This window comes from Psammomys obesus, unplaced genomic scaffold (assembly GCF_907164565.1).
Source record: "Psammomys obesus unplaced genomic scaffold, mPsaObe1.curated_primary_1811, whole genome shotgun sequence".
Taxonomy (NCBI): domain Eukaryota; kingdom Metazoa; phylum Chordata; class Mammalia; order Rodentia; family Muridae; genus Psammomys; species Psammomys obesus.
The window spans coordinates 7959630-7982823 of NW_026596091.1; the positions used below are offsets into that span (position 1 = coordinate 7959630).

General features: G+C 40.4%; 1 protein-coding gene and 1 non-coding gene across 2 annotated transcripts in view; one reads left to right on the forward strand and one right to left on the reverse strand.

Annotated features, from left to right (window-relative positions):
• Positions 1–3525: 3525 nt before the first annotated feature.
• The window catches only part of Apaf1 (apoptotic peptidase activating factor 1), a 90902-nt gene continuing 71233 nt past the window's right edge, over positions 3526–23194 (reverse strand). The window contains exons 22-27 of the mRNA XM_055627919.1: positions 20598–20723; positions 14692–14811; positions 13403–13528; positions 11219–11344; positions 9220–9366; positions 3526–5795 (exon numbers count right to left, since the gene is read on the reverse strand). Of these exons, the coding sequence (XP_055483894.1) occupies positions 5649–5795; positions 9220–9366; positions 11219–11344; positions 13403–13528; positions 14692–14811; positions 20598–20723 (792 nt within the window). The 3' untranslated portion in view covers positions 3526–5648. The remainder of the gene's footprint in view (positions 5796–9219; positions 9367–11218; positions 11345–13402; positions 13529–14691; positions 14812–20597; positions 20724–23194) is intronic.
• On the forward strand, positions 17444–17546 carry LOC129691800 (U6 spliceosomal RNA). Its single transcript, XR_008722557.1, has one exon. It is a non-coding gene; the product is annotated as a U6 spliceosomal RNA (small nuclear RNA).

The following is a 23194-nucleotide window of genomic DNA, read 5'->3' on the forward strand; positions in this document are numbered from 1 at the left end:
AGAAAAAGTGGAGAATGAGATCAGAATTCAGAATGCATATATACACATTTGAAATCAACAAAGAACAAACTTACTTAATAAAAAACGTAAGTCAAAATAATACTGAAATTATTTTTAAAGGAAACACAAAGTGGGGTAAGAAAGATAAAAATCATACAACCACTTCAATACATTCAGGACAGGCATTTGGTGAAATCCAAAATCTTTCTTCATGATAAATGCCCTGGGTAGGAGTAGAGGGACCAGATCTCAACATAGTAAAACATGTTACTGATATTACATTGAATGAGAAAAACACCCAAAGTATATCTAATAAAATCAGAAGCAAAACAAGGGTGTCCACTCTCTCCATTCTTATTCATTGTGGTGCTTGAAGGCTTAGCTGGAGCAATAAGACACGAAAATGAAATAAAAGGGATATAAATGGAAAAAGAAGTCAAAGCACTCATATTTGGAGATGAAATAATTTCACTAGATGAAAATTTTTGTGTTGTTTTTTGTATGTTTGTTTTGGTTTGGTTTTCAAGACAGGGTTTCTTTGTGTAGCCCTTGCTGTCCTGAACTTGCTTTGTAGACCAGGCTGGCCTCGAATTCACAAGGATGTGCCTGCCTCTGCCTCCCTCAGTACTGGAATCACATGCGTACACCTCAATGCTCACCAGAAAATTCTTGTATCTAATAAATATCTTCAGCAAAATGAAAGAATACAAGATTAACACAAAGATCAGTAGCCTTTCTCTACACAAATAACAAACATTCATGAGAAGTGAACAGGAGAAAGAAATCATGGAATAATTCCCATTCAATAAAGAGAGTAAATAGTCTAATGAAATGAAGTTTTCAGAGGACGAAATACAACCAATAAACATACAAAAATGTTCAAACTTGTCAGAACACAGTCCAAGAATGGAGTTGTGTGAGAATTCTGAGTGCTTATGAGAAAGATACAAGAAAACAAGTTCTTGTGGCCTGTTTCCTCAAAAACACAGAATTGTTCATGAAGTGTGCTCTCGTGCCCCACCCAGGTATAGCCGATATGACAAAGTTTACTTCAGATATTCATTACAGCTATTGTTTTTGTTTATTTGGCTCCTGTTTTTGCCACGTGTGGCTGGTGATTATATAGTTTACTCATGTGACTCTTCTTAACCCTCGGAGTACAAATCGTGCAATGCTCTGAAAACTTCAGTCAGCCTCATTTATCAGCTCTGTTCTCCCAGGAATTACCACCTTCAGATCAGGGACACAGCCTCACTAGCCATCAGAGAAGTTAGAATTCAAACTACGAGATTCCATCTCATCCCAGACAGAACAAGTTATAAAGAAATTCTACAAACAGCACACCAGGTGTGATGGCACACACGTTTAGTTCCAGCACTTGGGAGGCAGGGGCAGGTAAATCTTCATGAGTTTAAGATCAGCCTAGACTACACAGCTAATTCCAGGGCTACCTAGTGAGACCCTAGCCTCAAACAAAACAAAACAAACAAACACATCCTGCTGAGAATGGGGACAAATGGAAACTTCATACACGGCTGAAGGGCACACAAAGTACACCAACCACTATGGAAGTTTCTCAAAAAACTGAAGTAGTAGGTAAGTGATGGACCCAACCTAGGTGTCCAAAAACAGAGTGGATAAAGAAAATGCTGATATGCATACACAATGGAATTCTTCTCAGTACCAAAGAAGAAAATTATGTTTATAGAAAAACCTATGCACCAGGAAATAATCACACTAAGTTAATTAAGTCAGTCTCAGGACAAATGGATGTTTTCTCTCATTTTTGATACAAACATACATACATACATACATACATATACACATATATACATACATATACACACATATACATATGTATGTATATGTGGTTTTACATATCTATGTATGTAAATATTATATAGTTGCTATGTGAATATATGTAAATGCACATATACAAATCATGTATGTAGTAAAAGTTCTAGAAGAGAAACTTTGTAAGAGGATAAAGGGGACCAACATGAGAGAACAGGAGTACGAAAGGGTAGGGCAAGCAGTTTGGACTAAATATGCTCAATATACATTGAATACTTGTATGAAAATGTCCTTATAAAACACAGTATTATGTACAATATAATAAACAAATATAACCACAATTTCCAACAATTCTAGAATATGACCAAGAGACCACCCTAAGAATACATGGAGTAAAAGTTGAAATTAAAAGCAAATTTTAAAAGTTGAAATTAAAAGCTGAAGAGATGGCTCAGAGGTTAAAAGCACTGGCTGTTCTTCTAGAGGTCCTAAGTTCAATTTCCCAGCAACCACATGGTGACCTATAACCATCAATAATGATATCTGATAACCTCTTCTGGCTTGCAGGCATACATGCAGGCAGAACACTGTATACATAATAAAATAACCATGGCAGCTCAGTGTCTAAGAGGGTTTCCCAATAATAGGAACAGGGATGGTCTCTGACATGAACTCATGGGCTGGTACTCTGATCACCTCCTCCTGAGGGGGGAGCAGCCTTACCAGGCCACAGAGGAAGACAATACAGCCAGTCCTGATGAGACCTGATAGACTAGAGTCAGATGGAAGGGGAAGAGGACCTCCCCTATCATTGGACTGGGGGAGGGGCATGGGAGAAGAAGAGGGAGGGAGGGTGAGATTGTGAGGGGATGGGGGAGGGTGTTACAGCTGGGCTACAAAGTGAATAAACTGTAATTGATAAAAATAAAATCATTTTAAAAATAAATAAATAAAAGAAAACAAAGTAATGTATTTAAAACATATATTTTATATATAGAAAATGCCACAATTCTAAGGAAAGAAATGATATTCAAGCTCAAAAGACATTCAGAACTCTAAAAAGATATGACCACAGAAGAACCTCTCCTCGACACATTAAAGATGCTAAGAGAACAAAAAAAGAATATGAACTGCTGTGAGAGAAAACAACTCACACAGGAAACCAGATCAGAATAAGATCACCTCTCAAAGCAAGCAAACAACTCTGAAAAGCCAGGCTAGCATGGAAGAAAAATACTTCCAACCAAGATTGCAGTATCCAGTAGAGCTGTCTTTTAAAACTGATGGAAAAATAGAGACATTTCAAGAAAAGCACACTTAAGCAATTTACATCAAGCAGGACGGGTGCGTGTGTGCGTGCGTGTGTGCGTGCGTGTGTGTGTGTGTGCGCGCGCACGTGTATATGTAGGTGTGTCGTGTGTGTGGAAGCCTGAGACCAGTATCAGATGTTGTTCTTGATTGCTTTCAGCCTTTTTGGAGACAGTGTCTATCAGCCTGGAAGGTATCAAGTCAGCTGCACTGGCTAATCAGAAGTCCTAGGTATCTTCCTTTCTTTGCCTCCCCAGTGCTGAGAGGCTTTTCTGTGTGGGAATTGAAAGTCAAACACAACTCCTCATGTTTAAATGGCTGCGCTCATCTCCCCAGCCCACTCCTGAAGGCTGTTTTACCAGTCCCCTAACAACAGGAAGGGAAAAAAAAAAAAAGGCAAGCAAGAAGTCTGAAACCAAAATGTGTTTCAAAAGATTTTTCAGGAATTTTATTGTTGTTAAAATTCATGTTTAAACAGTATTCCAAGGCAAAAATAAAAAATAAAATAAAAGCATATGTAAGTTACAAATACAAAAAGTCTTCAGAACACATAAAACAAATGATACAAAACCTTCACATATATAAAATCCACTGTAATTTCTCACATGAAAAGGACAGCAAGGAAAGCGCTCATGCGCAGGCACAAGCTGAGGCTTCTCTGTCAGCCCCAAGAGCTGTGATAAAAGCTACAGCCGTCTCTTCCATCGTGTGACTTTGTCTTTTCCTCCACTTTATTTGTGAGACAAAACCAAGACTTTTTAAAACTGATGTTTACTGTGTTACTTCATATCCCAGCTACAGAACTGATAAGCCACTAATGTTATCTGAAAAAAACAAAGTTTGTTCTCAGCAACTTTTTAAGCAAGACATAGTATTCAAATATTTATTCTTAAAAAAAATAAGATTTTTCACTTCATCACATTTGCTTAAATCACAGTATGTAAACTATGTTCCTCAAACTAACCAAAAAAAAAAAAAAAAAAGGTTAAAAAAAATAAAACTTCCTTAACACTATACAAGATTTTGTTCACTCTGTATAGCTCCGACAAATGCCATGGAGGAATATCTAATCTAAAATCCAGCTAAGGGCTGGGAGTACAGCCCAGTGGTAGAGTGCTTGTGCAGCCTGTGCAAGGCCCTGGTTTCACTATTCAGCACCGTAAAGAAATAAAAACTAAAATAAATGAGTGGTTTATTCCCTCTGCCCACTACCACTAGCAATATGCACCAGCAACAAAAACAGCTCTCACTGACTATCTGCTATTAATGCCAACACTCGATAATTCCCATTGCAAATATGAAGACATTTTATTTTTTATATGAAAACTACATCTACTACTAATTTGTCTCTATTGTCCTTAATAATATTTCAGGGGAAAGTGATTAAATTTAAGTTTCAACTAAAGATCCTAAAAGGAGGTTAAAATCAAAATGAATTACTGATGTTGCAAAGTGTTTTCTGCATCAAAAGCCATCTCTCTCGGATACTTAGGAGTCTGATGCAGGAGGATCATAATCACTGTTTCTCAAGGAAATGTGGGTTGGGGGCCTTGGGACAGGGGCTCTTTATGACTCTGGAAAGTCACTGATGAACACTTACCTGAAAGTAAACACTTTAAAGGAGAGATATGTAGGACTATTTCTCCACCACTGACTTACTAACACCTGACTGGAGCAGAGGCTAAAATGGGGTCAAGCTTACTTAAGTAAAAAACTGAGAGAGCCAGGCAGTGGTGGTGCACACCTTCAATCCCAGCACTTGGGAAGCAGAGGCAGGTGAATCTCTGAGTTGAGGCCAGCCTGGTCTACATAGCAAGTTCCAGGACAGCCTGGGATACACAGAGCAACCCTGTCTTAAAAAAAAAAAAACAAAAAAACAAACTGAAAGAGTGCAGTGTGGTGCCCAGTTCAGACACAGAATCCAGCTACACACAGGGCTATCATCGGCGACAGAGAGAAATCTCTCTAGCACATGACTTTAGCTCATAGAAAGAACTGTTGAAATCCAACACTCACTGAGTTATCAAAACAGATGTTGCAGACTGTGCACAAAACCACAATATTTTAAAGCAAATTTAAAGAGTGCAAATAAGCAACATGATTGTGTTTGGAAAACCATACCCCCTGGGGGTAAGTGTGGTTCAGAAAACTGGCACCAGTTCCTTGAGGCATAGCCTGCCTGACAATAGCATCAACATATAGAATTCCTTCAAATGATTCTCATTCATTTTGCCAACCAATTTGAATGCATCAAGGAAGATTACCAATAGCGTAACAAAGTATATATTTACATTTCATTTGCATGTTAAGGACAAGTTGTTGGTAACAATGATGACTATAAAAAACTAGGGTAAAGGTGTGTTCACTTGTGAAGACACACTACTATTCATCCACCTATACTAACATTATTTACACAGCCATAAACACTTGGCAATGGATGCAATACCGCAGTACATTTCACAGCTTTATAAAAAGTTGATGTACAGAGCTTCAATTTTTTTCCAATTCAAAATTAAGAAGCTGAACTACATTAATGCTTAGCCATTTTACTCTAAAACCTGTAAAATGTATAAAATACCAAGATTATCAACAGTCACATATGTTCTGAAGTCAGGGGACACATGTATTTTCTTGAGATTTGTTCCATTTGTGTAGAAGGTCTGTGAGGACTCCCCGGTGACAACATTCCACCACTGTTCAGAGAAAAACAAAACTTTTGTTAGATTGTTAATTCCAATGCATGGTAATTTGTAGTGCCAGCCTTATCCTTTACCCAACTACTCCTGACTCCAAAGCCATGCAACAAGCTTCAGGAATGGCAACTGAGGTTTACTGCTGACAACTTTACCAATGGTTCAAGCCTTGTTGATTAGCTCTGGTGATGGTTTCACAGCCATGTCTGCACCCAGGGCCACTGCACCCAAGACTGCTGCAAGGCATTCAAGGGAAACAACAGCTACTAGAGATCTGGTGACACAGTGCATTGTGAGAGTCTCCTCCATGGACTAGGCACATGACTAATTCTCTTCTCTAAGACACTCTGTATAGTCAGAGACTGTACTCCAACAGACACCCAGACTGCTACAGACAAGGAAGGAGAAAAGCACAACTGTCTTTCTAAAAAACCCTTTCACCAGGATATAGGCTGTTTATGTGACAATCTATGCTGAATACTGATCACATCAAATGAAGTAGGTGCTCTTACCACACCCTTTCCTTTCCCTTCCTTCACTGAATTCATGAAGAGTGTTAACACTACTTTATCAAGTGGTGTTCATATAACTCGCTGTCCTATCTCAGAGCTCAACTGAGGGCAAGAGACAATGCACACAAACGTGTTTTAGAAATGCTTGCAGTGCACCAAGAGCCTGAGCATCACAAACACAGAACAGTGAGCTCATCTATGTGCTCAGGACAGAGCCTAGCATTCCATCTCGCTCATGAGACTAGGTTGAGTATTCGTCTTCACCCTTCATAGTAGGACCTGATAAAACATGTATACCCCAGAGGCTGGTGAAGTTCACTAAAGCTGCATGCACTTCCTGAAACATCACCGTAACTGAAAACACAAAGAATACAGTCCAGCTCGAAAAAAGACTCACTCGTTTTTAGTGACTAAGGCTTGTAGAGTTTATATCCTAGATCAAACTGCCTCACTTTAAAAATAAGGAACCTGGGCTCCTAAGAGAATCAAGACACAGGGGATAGTAGAAGTGGACAGGAGAGGTGGAACACTTTCTGACTTCCAAATGCAGTCTTCCCCCCTGACACATACACCATTAACCAATCACTGGTTAGTATGAACTGAAAATACAAGATTTCATAACAGCAGCTACCACAGGATTTTCAGGGTAATGAATTACTCAATATGATTCTATAGCTGTAGATACATGTCATCAGAGATTTATCCAAACTCACAAAATGTGCAACACCAAGCTTGATCCTCACATAAAGTATGCACTTCGTATAATGATGTATCCGGGCAAGTCTATCAGTTGTAAAACATGATTATCTCTGCTGCTGATAGTGGAAGAAGCCCAAGTATGTACAAAAGCAAAAGGCATATGAGAAATATCTTTAATATGATACAAATTATCATTGCACCTATCTTATAAACTAAACAATGAGGCAAACAGATGTAAAACTCATGAGTGGCAGAGCTGGGATCTGAACTCAGGCCGTCTGTCCCCAGACCCACTCTTTAATCATGACAATCCTCTTCTGCCTCTGAGTATAAAAGTCTTCATTTACAACCATGTGTTCCACACTTTAAATCAGCCTTTGCCTTCAGGTGTCTGAATTATTACGAACTCGTCATTCTAGCAATCTAAGTGATACTACATTTTCATTTATAATAATTTTGAAAAGTAAGGACATTTTAGCTACTAGACACCTATTTTATCTTACTGGCATTCAACTTATATTGCTTAAATTTTAAAGTAAACAGACCCAAAAGGCCTAATTTCTTGGCCACTCCAGCAGCTGTTTCTTCTTCCTCCTAATTTGTTCTGTGCCTTTGGATGGTCTCATTACCATGCTGGGTAGATGCAGGCTGTGTTATAACATAATTAGTTTAAATATGCTAGTAATCAAAGCAGAAGGCAAAGCACTGATTGTCACTTCAGTACATAGACTACACATGCAGGCTACAGCTTCTTCCAACCCAAGACATAACCTTTGCAATAGAGTAGCACATCCATCCTGCTACTTTATTTTAAGGCCTGCCAAGAACACTGAAAATCTGCTCATTGATCTTTTAACATCCTAAAAGCCAGACACAGTTATGTGGCAGCTGTCTATGGAGTCCAGAGAATCTAGAAGCTTGGTGTGAAAGCTGAGCAGTTACAGTTCCACTTCCAACACAAAGATAGCAACAGCTCTCCTATAAGCACCATCCTCAGAGTTCAGTTTTTATCCTTACACTAAAGGGGACAAGTGGCATGAACAGCCCAGGAGCTCTTGATGACTAAATGAAAGTGTACCCAAAAGGTATGCATTAATACAACATTAAGAGACTTTTATTTCTAATGCAGGCTGTAGAGGTATCATTTCACAACTGAAAACAGCCCCTCATTTATCTTGTATAAGCTAGATATTTATGTTTAGTAAAACTGCAATAAGGTGAGACCCTTACAATCAAATACTTCATTCAAACACATCTGAACCTCTGTATTGTGAGGTAACAAGAATCATCTCCACCTGGCAGCTTTCAGTAAGCATCAGCCATCTCACAAAATCTTACGGGACCAGTTGTAAATGACAAAGCTTACAGAATGACCAAGTGGTCGTCATAATGTATAGTATCCTTTACCCCTTTTACAAACAAACTGTCCATTCCTCTCCTTTGTGCCTCCACTTCCCTCTTGCAAAAGTCTCTCAGGCCCCTGCTATACTTTAGGGACTTTATTTCTCGTTTGGTTCCTGTATGGAACATTAGCCACCTCTGGGAAGGGAGAAGCCTACAATATGTACCACACCACACAGCAGGCACTAAACACAGTCTTAATGAATGGACAAATGGGCCAATAGATGACCTTGGAGCCCTATAACATGCGAAAGCCTTGGCCTCAGTAGTCGCTATTGAGTGTGCAGAAGACATCTTGTTACCGACGAGTGAAGATGCAGGAGGCCTGCTATGAGACTTGGTACTTGTAACTACAACATTTTAGGAAAGTTATAACCACCATGAAAAGCATTTTTGCTCATCTATAACCCAAAGGTAGCAAAACTTCAGCATCATAAAGTGATTAGTGGGCTGACAGAAATAAAACTCTATTTATTATAAGTTAATCAATATGCTGCTACTATTATTATCAAGAAAAAATTCACAAATACATTTTTAAATAATTCCAATCAAAATATTTACTATTGAGTGTCATGGGAGATGAATCAGGGCCATGTAGGTTCAGATGGGGAGATAAAAGCTCTCACATTGCTACTGCCATCACCAAAGACCCTGAGAGACATGGAGAAAGTAGACTTGCAGATGTGGGTCTTACTACTATAAAGTGGGCATAACAACCTCCCTTCCTCTCCTCTGTGTTATAGGAAACGCAAGTGAAAACCACCGAGACATGACACAGACTGCTTCCTTTCGCATCCTTGATTAACACTTACCTTAAGATATCCTCCCGCAGAGACAAGTATTTTACTGTCAGGAGAGAAGCAAAGATCGGTCACCCAGCCTCCATGGGTAGCAGTTCCTTCTTCTACTGAAATCGGAGCACATAAATGAAGAAGCTGGCCACTGGAGACATTCCAGATCTACAGAAACATGATACATAATTCATTAACAGTACAACCTTGAAGGTTTACCAGTTTCAAAGTATATATATACATCATCTATGATATATCTGGACCTCTTTCTTTAAAAACAAAAATAATAGTGTGCTGGATGAGAATGCTATCAATTTCCACTGAATTAGGAGAGCAAAGCAGGCATGGTGGCATACACCTCTACTTCTAGCTGCTCAGGAACCAGAGGTAGGAAAACTTTGAGTTCAAACACAGGGCAACATGATGAGGCCCTGTGTCCCAAAACTAAAAAAATAAAGGAGGATTTCATCATTGAAATTCTAGACAATGTGTGAATAAGACAGATCAGGAATTATAATAACTTTCTTGGAAAGCCCAACAGAGTCTCTACTCCTGCAAGGGCAAACTCCCCTATTTCTCTGCATTATACCTACACCTCCTGACTTTTAATGCCTCGTCTTAAAAGCAAACAAACAAAAACAGCAAGCCCACCACCAGAAATAAATGCATTCTCCTCAAATATACTGGTAAGCAAAGCTGCAGAGATCACTCAGCAATTAAAAGTACTGGCTACTCTTTCAGAGGACCCAAGTTCAAGACCGAGCACCCACACAATGGCTCACAACATCCATAAGTCCAGTGCCAGATCAGACACTTCTTCTGACCTCCTCAGTCACCAAGCATGCATGTGGTGTACAGATAAATGCAGGCCAAACACATAAGAAAATAAAAATTAAAAACAACAACAACAAAATGGTGACCAAAGCAACTATCCCAGTGTCCAAGTTTTCACTTTCTGTACAATTGTTCTAACACCACACGTAATCTGGCTGCTTTTCCATGGTTTCTAATCTCTAGCATGCGGTACTTTCAATACTGGCCTTTCCACAGACACGAAAGCATAGCATGCCATAACTCTTGAAACTGTTTCCCACATGAAGCAGGCACAGTTGATGTGTAACTTTGGAACTTCAGAGTGATGAAAACTGGCTCTTCGTTTGGACTCCATGATGGAAATGTGAGCCTCAGTACAGCTTCATTAACAAAGACAGACAGTCCAAAGAGGACTGCAGCAAACCTGACTAATGGGTAGAGGACTAAAAAGATCTCTATTTTACACAATGAGAAAAAGCTGAATTTGCAATTCATTTATGCCCAATGATTTACAAAATTATTAAGACAAATCATTCACAAACTAACATCAGAGAACCAAATAAAAATACCTACTTACACAGGTAGAAAATGTCTGGGTAACACTTATTTATTTATTTATTTATTTATTTATTTATTTATTTAGAAAGGTTTTTAAGACAACATCTTACTACGAACACTTATTTATTTATTTATTTATTTATTTATTTATTTATTTATTTAGAAAGATTTTTTAAGACAACATCTTACTACGTAGCCCCAGCTGGCCTGGAACTCATTTTATATAGACCAGGCTGGCTTTGAATTCAGAGATATGCCTGCCTCTGCCTTCAGACAGTTGGGATTAAAGGTGTATACCAACAGGACACCTGACTTATCTAATTCTAAAATACATTCCTTCCTGGGGTGAAAGTGGCTATGACTGTAGTGTGCACAAGAAAGACAGCAGAAAGTGCTTCATCCAACCAAAACCCCAGGACCTGTGCGTTCCTGTCCCATTAAAAGAGGCCTCCAAGCTGCTGTAATCCCAGAATTTGGAAGGCTAAAACAGGAAGATTTGGAGTCAGACCAGGTAAAATTGAATTGTGGATTGAAGCCACCCTAAGCTGTATTGCAAGACTCTCTTTCAGAAAACATCAAGCAAACAACCTCAGTGTGGGGAAGAATGGCACCCAACCCAAAGGGGAAATGCTACTTCAAGCAGCCTTACCCTGACTTCTCCATTGTCATCTCCAGTTGCCAACAGGATGCCATCCAGTGAGAAGGCAGAGCATCGGACACAGCCATTATGGCCCTTCAACTCATGAAGAGGTGAAAGGAATTCAAAACTCCATATCTGGAAGGCAATTGGGACTGTTTAGGAATAGTGAGCACACTCTCAGCATCTATAAGGCCTGCCCTGCTGCTACACGGTCAAAGATCGATCACATGCAAGTGAAGACATTTGGTGGTGCATAAACTTTCACAGGATGCCCAGACTCCAAACTGCAACCTTGTCAGTTTTGGGGGACTTCCCTTTAATTAATTATTCAAGTTAAATGTAGCTCAAGAACCAGAGTCAGCTTTCTTACCTTTGTGTTAATGCTTACAAGGAAAAAACAGAGAGTCAGTTAAGAACAGTTCACAGGGTGAGACAGAAGGTCCACTCTACTAAATGTTTGTGACCTGTGACAACTCACGGTTTCTCTAGCTTCAGTTTCTGCGCTCATAAAATGAGGACAATGATTCCTGCAGTGTGATGATTAAATGGGATTACAGAGAACCAAATGTCTGGCATAGGACATTACACACCATTAAAGCTCTTTAAAGATTAGCCACCATACTGCCTACAATATCACTGCTGGGCAAATGTCTTTTTTTTTTTTTTTTTTGAGACAGGGGCCCAGGCTGGCTTTGAACTCACAGAGATCCTCCTGCCTCTAAAGCTGTGTAACATCAGATCCAGCATGCTGTCCTTTTCCTTCCAATATTCTCCCTGCGATTCTATTATTACCATTTATCCAGAACCTACTGAAAGTTGCCATGTTCCAGGCACTACCAAAAACTTGCGGTATGAGATGAAGTAGACATAATCCCTTTCCTTGAAGTTTACAGTTTAATCAAGAAAGCAGCTCAAGAATATTTTTGTGAACAGCTGAAATGCCCCAAGGAGCACAAATAAAACATGATAGAAACTCTGAAGGTAGTGCAGCTAATGCTGCCTGAGAGTCAGAAAGGGCTTCACTGAAGAGCTAACAGGAAACATGGGTCTAAAATGATGTGCCACAACTTACACACCAAGATGGAGGTGGGGATAGGCAGAAACAGAGGAAGTGGCTGAAAAGAAAGGCCGCGATGGATCAAAGCGCTTGCCGGGAAAGCAACACGATAGGTGTTTCAACAAGCCTTAAGAGGCAGCAGGAAGGATAGAGTGAAGGACGCGCCCAAGAGGCTGCACACCAGTCACTAGGGAAGAAAGCATGGTCTCTAGAAACAAGGAAGAGCAGATGGAACTAAAACACAGCAATAAACAAAAGCCCCAGAGACAGCTAGATAGTGATGTCATTAACAAAGATGGAGGAACAGAGAAGAGAATGTCGTGCTGACAGTCCCCAAGCTAGAAGCACAATCACAAAACTTCAGAAGTATCTGCTTACACCAAGTGAATAAAATTGTGTCTACTTACAACCCTTTCAATTAGTTTTATTGCACATAATATACAGCAATAAAGGAGAATCAGAATTATTAAATGTTATTCACTTAGATTATCCAGCAGCAAATGAATGCTAACGGGCATCCTCAAAAAGTGTGTGACCTCAGGCAGATCACATAATCCTCTAGCTTTCGTTTCTGTATATGCAAAATTGGAATGATGACTCCCATGATATGAAGATCAAATAAGATTAGAGGGAGTGAAAGTTCTAGCAGTACATGTCCTAAAATATGAGACAGGGGTCAGAGAGATGGCTCAGCCAGTGCACTGGCCTCATTAGCACAACAACCCGACTCTGTAAAAAGCTGGATGCAGCAGCCTGTATCTGTTAGCTACAGCATTCCTGTGGCAGGGTGGGAGATGGAAACAGGAAAATCACCTGGGAGACTCTGGGTCTGGAGTCACAACAAGCAAAAGCAGTAGAAACAATGAGACCTGCCTCAACAAGGAGGGAGGAAAGAACAAACATCCAGCATTGTCCTCTTACCTATACACAGCACTACGACTCAGGCAGGCTCCTTCTCTCTGTCACATACACACACACACACACACACACACACACACACAAATACACAAATAAATTATTACATTTGATATAAATATGTAAATAGAATCTGTCACTACCCTGCCTTATATATTATTTGGACTCATGATAATCAATACCAAAAGTTTTATACATGGACACTTTACGTGATAACTGACCTTTGCAGTCTTATCAGCAGAGGTAGATGAAAACTTGGCAGCATCAGAAGAAATATCACAAGAAAGTACTGTACCCTGGTGACAAATGAAGTCTTTTTCTATTCTTCCAGTAATGATATTCCATACCTTAAGAGGGGAAAGAAAAAGATTAGGTAACACTCTTAAGAACATTTTTTTGTCATACATGATGAAGCACAATGGTAACCCCAAGGTAAGGGGAAACAGAAGCAGGAGGACAACAGGTTCGAGGCCAACTTGGGCTACGTAGCACAGTTCAAAAAAACAAGGGAAGGGAATGTAGGTTACTGGCAGAATGCTTGCTTAGCATGTGCAAAGCCCAGGTTTGATTCCTAGAATCGAAAAACAAGGAGAGGAGAAAGGAAGGAAGGATGCCTTGAGATGAGGAGGTTTGATGAAAGGGGACTGGAAAGGCTCAGTGGTTAAGAGCACTGGCTGCTTTCCCAGAGGATCCAGGTTTCCAGCACCTACAAGATGGCTCACAACCATCTAACTCCAGTTCCAAAAGAGTCAATGCTTTTGGCCTCTGTGGGTCAGCCTCCATGGGTACTGTATGTGCGCGGTACAGACATACATGCAAGCAAAACACCCATACAAATAAAAAAATTTTAAAGAACACAATCAGCTACAAAACATACCAAAAAACAAGTTTTAGAACAGTAGCTGTTCTGATCCCTTATGCTTCCTTTAACATAAATGCTTACAAACATACAACAGATGTAGATGACTGCACTGAATAGAAAACGGGCGTAATACTGAAAGTTTTTCACTTAATGACTTAACATTCATGTGCTTTAAATGCTGCCACACTATAATTACAGCAACATCAGAATGTTTTCATTAAAAGAAAAGTCCGGGTCTGGATATGGTAGTACACATGCCTTTAGTCCCAGATACTCAGGAGGCAGGTGTATCTCTGTGAGTTCAAGGCCAGCCTGGCCTACATTCAAGTTCCAGACCAACTAGAGTTACATAGTGAGAGCTTGTTTCAAAATACATACATACATACATACATACATACATACATACATACATACATACATACATATATAATATTTTAAAATCTGGTGTTTGGGTCACACAAGCATCTGCAACTCTAGTTCTAGAGAATCGGATGTTCCTTGTACTCTTCTAGCCTCTGAGAATACCAAGCACACACATGGATCAGACATACATGTAAGCCAAACACCCATACATATAGAAAAATAAAGAGAATATTTTCAAAATAATTAAAAAAAAAACATTTTAAAAAGATCTGGGATTCAAATTACCTTCACTGTTCCATCAAATGACCAAGAAAGCAATCTTGAATCTTTTAAGAGCCTGAAGTCCTTCACTGTTTCCTGATGGGCTTCCAAAAAGACAAAGTCCTCTGACTGCCAATTCCATACCTGGATATCAAAGAAACATCTGTTATAAACCTCCCCCAATTACATCCCACTGAAAAGAGGGTAAATATTCTCTTATCTAGTCCTTTATCTTCATAGTATCTCAAACAGGGAAGTAACAGAGAATATTGTCTCTGTGTTTTACAAAGAGAAAAAGTTGAAGTTAATTAGCTTGACTGGGGGGCAAAGTAAAACACTTTCCTCCTAAATAAATTTGTTTTCTACAGTTGCTTGGAGAGTAGTTAATTAAACCACCAGATAGAAAAAAACCTACAATATGCCAGTGAGCTCACCATCTGATTAAATTTTCCAGAGAAAATTATCCCAATTATGTATGTGCAGATTTGCAAGGCTGCACGTCGGGTGAAGCTGCAGACAGCCACCAGGGAAGCTGCTCTACCGCCCTAAGGGTCAGGGAGCCAGGAGTGTAGAAACAGGTCGTGGAGTTTCCAAGCTCCAAAAGACTTAGATAGCCCTCCATGCAATTCTCAGAAGAAAAGAAGCAGCAATAGGTACTCTTATTTTACAACAGCTTAGGGAAGAGGTTCTTAGCCACAAACAGACAAGGAAGAATTGAAGCAGTTCCAGCAACCAAGACAAATCAGCAAACAAGAACATCTGCGGCACAGCAGTGAACAAAAATTTCTATGTCGTGTCAATATGCAGAACTAGTCCATTACTAAATCAAAGCAACAGTGTTTACTGGCTTTTAAATTCTTGACAACAAGTAATGTAATAAACAGGTTTTCAAGTAAGGCAGATGTGACTCAAACAAGGGTCTACTATGAACAAACCTAAGAAATGAGACATTTAAAAAAAAAATCCTACACAAAGATATTAACTGTGAAATTTGAAAGAGTGATTCCTTCAAGACAGTTTGATAGGGGTCAGCACTCAATGCACGTGAGAGGAGGTGGGCAGGAAAGAAAACTCAGGTTCTAATCCTAGCACCCACGTGGTGGTTCACAGCCATCCATAACTCTAATTCCAAGCGATCCAACACCCTCTTCTGACTTCCAAGGGCACCAGGTACACACATAACACATATACATACATGCACACAAACACTCGTAAAATAAACAATTCTTTTTTAGGAAGTTTTTTTTTTAAAGAGTCACAAACTGAGAACTTTTTAAATGCAGTGAATGAATAAAAAAAAGTTGTGAAAGTATTGAAAGAAACAGCCTTGAGAGTCAGAGTCCAATGAATATAGTTATCAGATGCTTGCAAAAGAGTATGAAGACTTAACAAAGCAGCCGCTACACAGTATGTACATTACTAACAGTGTGGCTCTAGCGTGAGTGAACGCAAACAGCAGAAGCCTTTTCCTATCAGATCTTACTTTCCCTTGCTCTACCACACACAGCAGCCATCTTCCCCCAGCAGGTGTTGGTTTGGGATCGCTTCCTGTCTTCTAGCTTGAGACATTCACAAAGAAGTGAGCTCACTAAGAGTAGGATCTGTTGTGTAAGCAGGACACTGCAGAAGAAGGACTAGAAGTGACGGTGGTCCAGAGGAGCATGGGAAGCTTAGACACTTCAGCGGTCTAAAAACTAGTGCTGGGAGCCTGTGGGATGGGGGAAGTAACGTGGGCCTTTCTGGCTCCCCAAGTCATACCAAATGGTCACGGCACCCTGTATGACAAGACATAAGCACCTTAATCCATTTCCACTAGAATGTCCTGGCTCCCTCCTTCCCTTTCTGGGCTTGAGCAGTCTTGAGGAGCAATGACTATGCTTAACACGTTTCCAATTTTAATGTTCTGGGCTGTGCTTATTCAAAGACCATCCTGACTGAGGTTCTTCCTGCTGCCCTCTACCTCAGGAAAGAGAACCTTCAACAACTTCTGCTACAGAGAACCTCCAAAATGGAGAGTAATAGCTGTCTCAAAGACATTTTCTGACTTGACAATGACAGTGGTGCTTTTAACTGAACTCAAAACACACTGTGTTAACTGAATCACCTCAGCATAATAAAGTTCTACCAGCCTTAATCAAATGCATTGAAGTTGAACTTGGGGATGCCTATCATTAACAAGAATTTTTATGAGTATGCATACTATAGATAGATAGATGGATGGGTGACTGGACATGCCTATAGTCCCAGCACTGGGAAGGCTGAAGAAGAAGGACTACAAGATTTCTTATACCTTAAAAACTAATATATTTTTATCATCAGGTAAGCATAGCTGATACATGAATTTCATTTACCTCAAGGTAGAGAGTCAAAAATCTATAAAAACAAACCAGTTTTCACAAGGTTGAGTGCTATCATCAGGCGGGTAATTCTAATTCTACTAATAACTTTAACTTGACAGAGATTCACTAAACCTATGTCTCAGGCTGGGGATGCAAAAGGATTAAAACAAACCTTCGTTCAATCATTTACTAAAATAAAGCTAGGTACGACTGCACACACCTACAATTCCAGCACTTGGGCAAAAGAGGCAGTAGGATCAGGAGTTCAAGCCAGCCTTGGTTATAAAGTAAGTTCAAGACCAATTTGAGCTGTATGAGACCCAGACTTAAAACACACACACAATATATTAAAAAAGAAAAAAAATCAATCCATCATTTCTCAGAAATACCTGCCAAGAGTTTCTTTACATGGAGCATTAAAACGCTGTAACTTGCACTTGCTTTGGCAACACACACAGTAAAATTGGAACTACACAGAAAAGATTGGCATGGACCCTGTGCAAAAATGACATGAAAATTTATGAAGCGGTCCTTTTTTTTTTTTTTTTAAGAGAAACTATCTTTACATAGTCCTGGTTGTCTTGGAACTCACCATATAGACAAGGCTGGCCTCAGATCCAGCTGCCTCCGATTCCAAGTGCTTGGATTAAAGGCAAGCACCACCACACCCAGCAAGCCCATACTTTTTAAGCCTCACAGCCTGAGCTGGATCCCTGGAATTCACATGGCAGAAGAGAACCATTTCCTGCACATTGTACTCTGACCTCCACATGAGCTCGCTTGAGTCCAAGGTGTGCCTATGTGTGAGTACTCACATAAAATAAGCATATTTTAAAAGCATTATACATAAAAATCATTCTGAGCAGTCCAAAAAAAGAAGATAAAATACAACTTGTATTCTTAAAAATAGCTCCTATTCTAAAAATATTTCTAAAAATTATTTTTCCCTCTGGCTGAGAATATCTCGAAACAGGTCATAAAACCTTATGAATTTAAGTTCACACTGCATATAATGTCCCAACAGGATTTATCTGATGTAGTTAAAGTTTCTCCATTTCAAAGGCATCTGGAGAGGAAGAAATGTGACTGTTATATGAATCATGGGAGCCTAATAATAAAGTTTCTGTATTAAAACCAAATTTCTTTCCGATCCCATACCTTCACAAGGACACAATACAGCAAGTGATTTTCCAAGACAGTTTTTAATGAGATAGTTAAAAGTTGCCAGCATAAGAAATATGCATTAAATAAAACTAGGAGTCGGAGGCAGAGGCACATGAATCTCTGTGAGTTCGAGGCTAGCCTGTTCTATAAAATGAGTCTAGGACAACCAAGGCTACACAGAGAAACCCTGCCTCAAGTGAAAAAACAAACAAACAAACTAGGAGTCTAGCCAAGGTGTAGAACACTTGCTAGGGTGGGAGTGGTGACACATGCATGTAATCCCAGCACTCTAGAGGCAGAGGCAGGTGGATCCTTCTGAGGTCAAGGCCAGCCTACGTTACATTAACAAGATTGAAGTAAACCTGAGCTACAGAGTGAGCCCTATCTCAAAAAAAAAAGAAAAGAAAGAAAGACGTTTTTGGACATTAAAAATATGACAGAACTAGGAAAAAATCAGTAAGAGGGGTAAAAATATAAAACCTAAAAAGAAATTCAGAATGCACAGGACAGTATAAAAAGTGTAAGTGCAGGGAGAGACTGCAAGTGCTGTGGTACATGGCTAGCCCCAGGAGACGGAGGCAGAAGAACCAAAAGGCCATGTTCAGCTACATGGTAAGTTCAAAGCTGGCCTGGCTATAAAGGACCCTGCTCAAACACTAAACCAAAAATGAGGACAAGAGGACTGGCCAATAAATGAATAATGGGCTCTATAAAAAGATAATCAGATAGGACCAGAGGAGGAAAAGAGAAAAGAAGAAATAAATAAGTGAAGTCTGAATTTAAGAGTAAGTTTCCTTAAAAGAAACTAACAAAATAAACAAAATAGACAGCAACTAGTGCACACCAAGGTACGTTATCATGACATTCCACAATTGTGCAACCACAGGGAAGATTTCAAAATCTCCCACAAGGATTTAAAGACTTAGAATGGTGGCACATGTCTTTAGTCCCGGCATGGGAGGCAGAAGCAGAAGGAGCTCTATGAGCTCAAGGCCAGCCCGGTCTACACAGTGAGATCCAGGACAGGCAGAGCTACACAGTGAGATTCTATCTCAATAACAAAACAAAACAAAAAGTCAGAACAACTTTAGACTTAATAATATAAATTTTAGAAATTAGAGGGAAAAATGAGCCTTTAAAGTTTTAAAGTAAAATCTGCAGCCACATGTAATCAAAGACTGAATTTTTCTGTTACCATAGGAATTGAAACCATGAGGTGTGGTGCATGCCTGTAATCTCAGAATTTAAGATGTTGAGGCAAGAAAATATTGCGTTTAAGACCAAGAAGCCTATGCTACATGGCGAGGTCCAAGACAGCCTAACTACATAGTAAAAGCCTATCTAAAAATTAAAAATAAATAAAAAATAAAAAGACAGGAACTGAATTCGCAATACCCTTTAGTACACAGGCTGCTTGGTCATAGTTGGGATATTTAGGATCTAAGCACAATTTTGTCAACACTCTTGTGATGGCGGGTCTGACAAATGGCTCTGAGTCCATGTATGCGTGCACACATGTTGAAGACAGAAGAGGTGGGAGAACAAATGTTAAATCCCCACCATTGAAACGTCAGCAATTCTCCAGGTGGAAAATTTAGGATAGCACTACAAGCTTGCCATATGGAGGCATGAAGGTAAACATCAAAAGACAAGATCACAAAGATCTAAAAATACCTAAATATCAATAAGCTACCGGTGTAATAAACATCATATGGTTTTGAAATATATGTATTAGAACTTAATAAAAATTAAATGAATTTTAAGAAAATATAGGGTGAACTCAAAGTCTCACTATACATAATTATGGAAACTGATTTTAATTTTTTTGGTAGAACTTTAATACCACAATAAATGTTATTCTTAATAAGACAGGATAAATCATGTAAATTGGAGCTGGCATGGTGGTACATGGCTGTAATCCCAGCATTCATGCGGTTGAGACACAAAGATTGCCAAAAGTTAAAAGAAAGCCTGGTCTGTACAAAGCAAGTTTTAGGCCATCTAGGTCTACATGGCAAGGCCTTGACTCAGAAAATAAGAATGACCAAAACAAAAACAAAACAAAAACAAAAAATTTAAGACAAAATTTAGTCATGAAAGTAAAAAATTATTTTATTTCTTTATAAATAAAATAAAACAAATAATAAATAGAATAAAGTGGCAAAAATATAAGTATACATATAAATATCAATGCCAAGACAGGAAGAATTTAAATACTTAACTCAAAATAAGTAACATTCTCTGTGCACTGCCTACCATGCCACACCCACAGAAAAATATGAACTATAGACTCTATAAAGCCTATATGTACAGTCAGAATATACACCCAAAATAGTTTAAGTGACCAAGTTTTAGCACAGCATTAATATGAAGTGTCCTTTTGTTCCTCTCCCTAATGTGCAAATGTTAGCTCTTTCATTCTCTCACCTGAATTACAGAATCTTCAGAACTTGAAATGAGTGTCTTCCCATCAGCAGTGAACTGGATGTGCCGCACAGCCTTCTTGTGCCCAATCCTAGAACTGAAAACTCTGTTGTTTGGAAGTTCTATAATCTTCAAAACAGAAAAACCACAAAAAATCAATGCAGGGAAATGAAGCAATACTTAGGCACCACACCCCCAACAACGCTCACATGTATATGCACACACCTGATCCCCCAGCCCCAACCGAGTAGCCACTGAAATGGCCAAATGGCAGGAGGAACCAGTGACTCTTTTCAGTGCTCAACTACCCAAGTCATCAAAAGAAGCGACAGTCTGGGCTCAGTCTCCAAAATAAAAATGGCAGTTTATGAAGAGTGAGAAAGAGAAAAGGATAAAAATCCTGCATCACACAAGGCAAGCTCTTCAGGGGGAACAGATTAAGGAGATATAAAGGCTGACAAGGTATAGGGATTAGAGAAGGCTGGAGAACAGTGCAATAATAACAAGCTTTAGAAGGCCAAACACAGAGCTTTAGAAAGTAGTGATGGGCCTGGCGGCGCCGGGAGGACTCTCATTCTGAGCAGTAGCACAGCAGGATCGGCACAGTGACCAGCAATCAGAACTCGCGGCCATAAAACACAAGTGATTGTGTTTCCCAGGTGAGAGGATACCCCACGGTGGGTATCCACGGTGGGGGATTCAATCAGCTTTAACTCACCCAGCTAAACTGCAAAAGAGATCCTGGTTCCGCCAGGCGCTTGGTCGCCAGCCCAGAGCTATACGCCAGCGTGATCTGGTCACTGTCCCAGACTGAACTGTGGGCCCACAACACCATAGACTGGATTTCCCAGTCGAGAGATAACCCCACGGAGCAGGAAATGATTGGGACTGACCTTAGGTCACCCAGACATCCCCTGGAAAAGACTCGGGTTCTGTGGGCACCCCAGGAGCCAGCCAGAAGCCAGAGCCAGGGACCCAGGCGCCTGCACAGAGCCCTGCCTGATTCGCCGCCTCAAATAGAACTGTGGGCACCAGGGCACCAGGCACCAGAGACTGAGTTTCACTGTCAGGTGCAAACCCACAGGGAGGGAAACGGCTGGTCTGATCTCAGAACACTCAGCCGACACCCCCACCCCGAAAAGGTCTCGGGGAAATTACCCAGTTTAGGCAGACGCACAGGCTCCTAAAGGCCAGAAAGGCGGAGCCACGGGCGGGCGTCCGTGCCTGTGGGTTCTACTCGACACCCTAGACAGAACGCCGGTCCCCAAAGCAAAGACTGGGTGTCCCTGGCAGGAGGAAACCCCCAGCGGGGGGGATCATCAGGTCTAACAATCAGGACACCCAGCACCAAAAGACTTTCTGGATTCACGCAGACTCTAGGCTCAAGCTTTCTAATACAGGCAAGAGCGCTGTGCTCAGCCACCATTATTGAGTTCCCATAGGGCACTGGGACACACAGCTGCATCCTCAGACATACAAAAGCCAGAGAGCCATTACAGCAGCCCTCAGATACTGTGACAAGGATCAACCAGTTATCCCTAGCTAGACTGACAAAACTGTGGGAATCCCTGGTCCTTCAAGAGGGCTACACCCACAGTGTCTGGACCAGAGCAGTGCCTGCAGCCTACATCCCAGACAGGGACAAACAGCTTCCGGTCCAGACTGAGGCACCCAGCCTTCAGATCAGAGTGGAGCCCTCAGTTACCAGCCTCCAGACCAGAGTGGCGCCTCCAGGTGCCAACTCAACCTAGGTGCACATTCTCCAGGGCCAGAGTAGAGCAATCAGCCTCTGGTCCAGAGACTTGCTGGGCGCTCCTCTCACTTTCCCGGACAGAACTGTGTGCCCCAGGATAACAGACTGAGTTTCCCTATTGGGAGAAAACCCCACAGCTAGGGAATCAACAGGTTCTTCAAGAGGACTGTACCTGGAAAACTGTAACAACAGCAGCAGCTCACTAAATTTAAAACGAGAAACCCAGCAGTGGGGCAGCTGTCTTGAGAACTTCTGTGGGTAAGAGGAGATCCCCTCTGCCTAACAAAGACCACAGCTACTACTCAGGGCTATACACCTGAGGTGAGCAGCAGCAATTCCTGAGAAACACTAGCCATACAGTGACCATAACCAAAAAGCAGAGGAGGACTCCTTCAGGAAAAAATCATCTTCCAGCCAAGGGGATTCTCCCTACCTCAGGACTCCAGGAAGCACAGAAACTAACAGCCAACACCTAAAACAGCTCAATAGGTAGAGGTCAGCATAAAAGTTCAACCAACAAAAGACAGAGCACTATGGCATCTCCAGAACCCAGCCATCCAGGGGCGAAAAGCCCTGGACAACACAGCAGAATAGAAAATCAAGAAGATAACCTACATCTATGCTGATGAAGAGGATAATAGAGGAAACAAATAAAATACATAAAGAATTAGAGGAAGATAAAACCAAACAGATCATGGCTATCCGTAAAGAAATGGAGAACGATAAAGACAAGCAGATTATGGCCATCTGTGAAGAAATACAGGAAGATGCAGCCAAACAGTTTGTGGCCTTCAGAGAAGAAATAATTAAATCACTGAAAGAAATAAAAGAAACAGAGTTGAAGGAA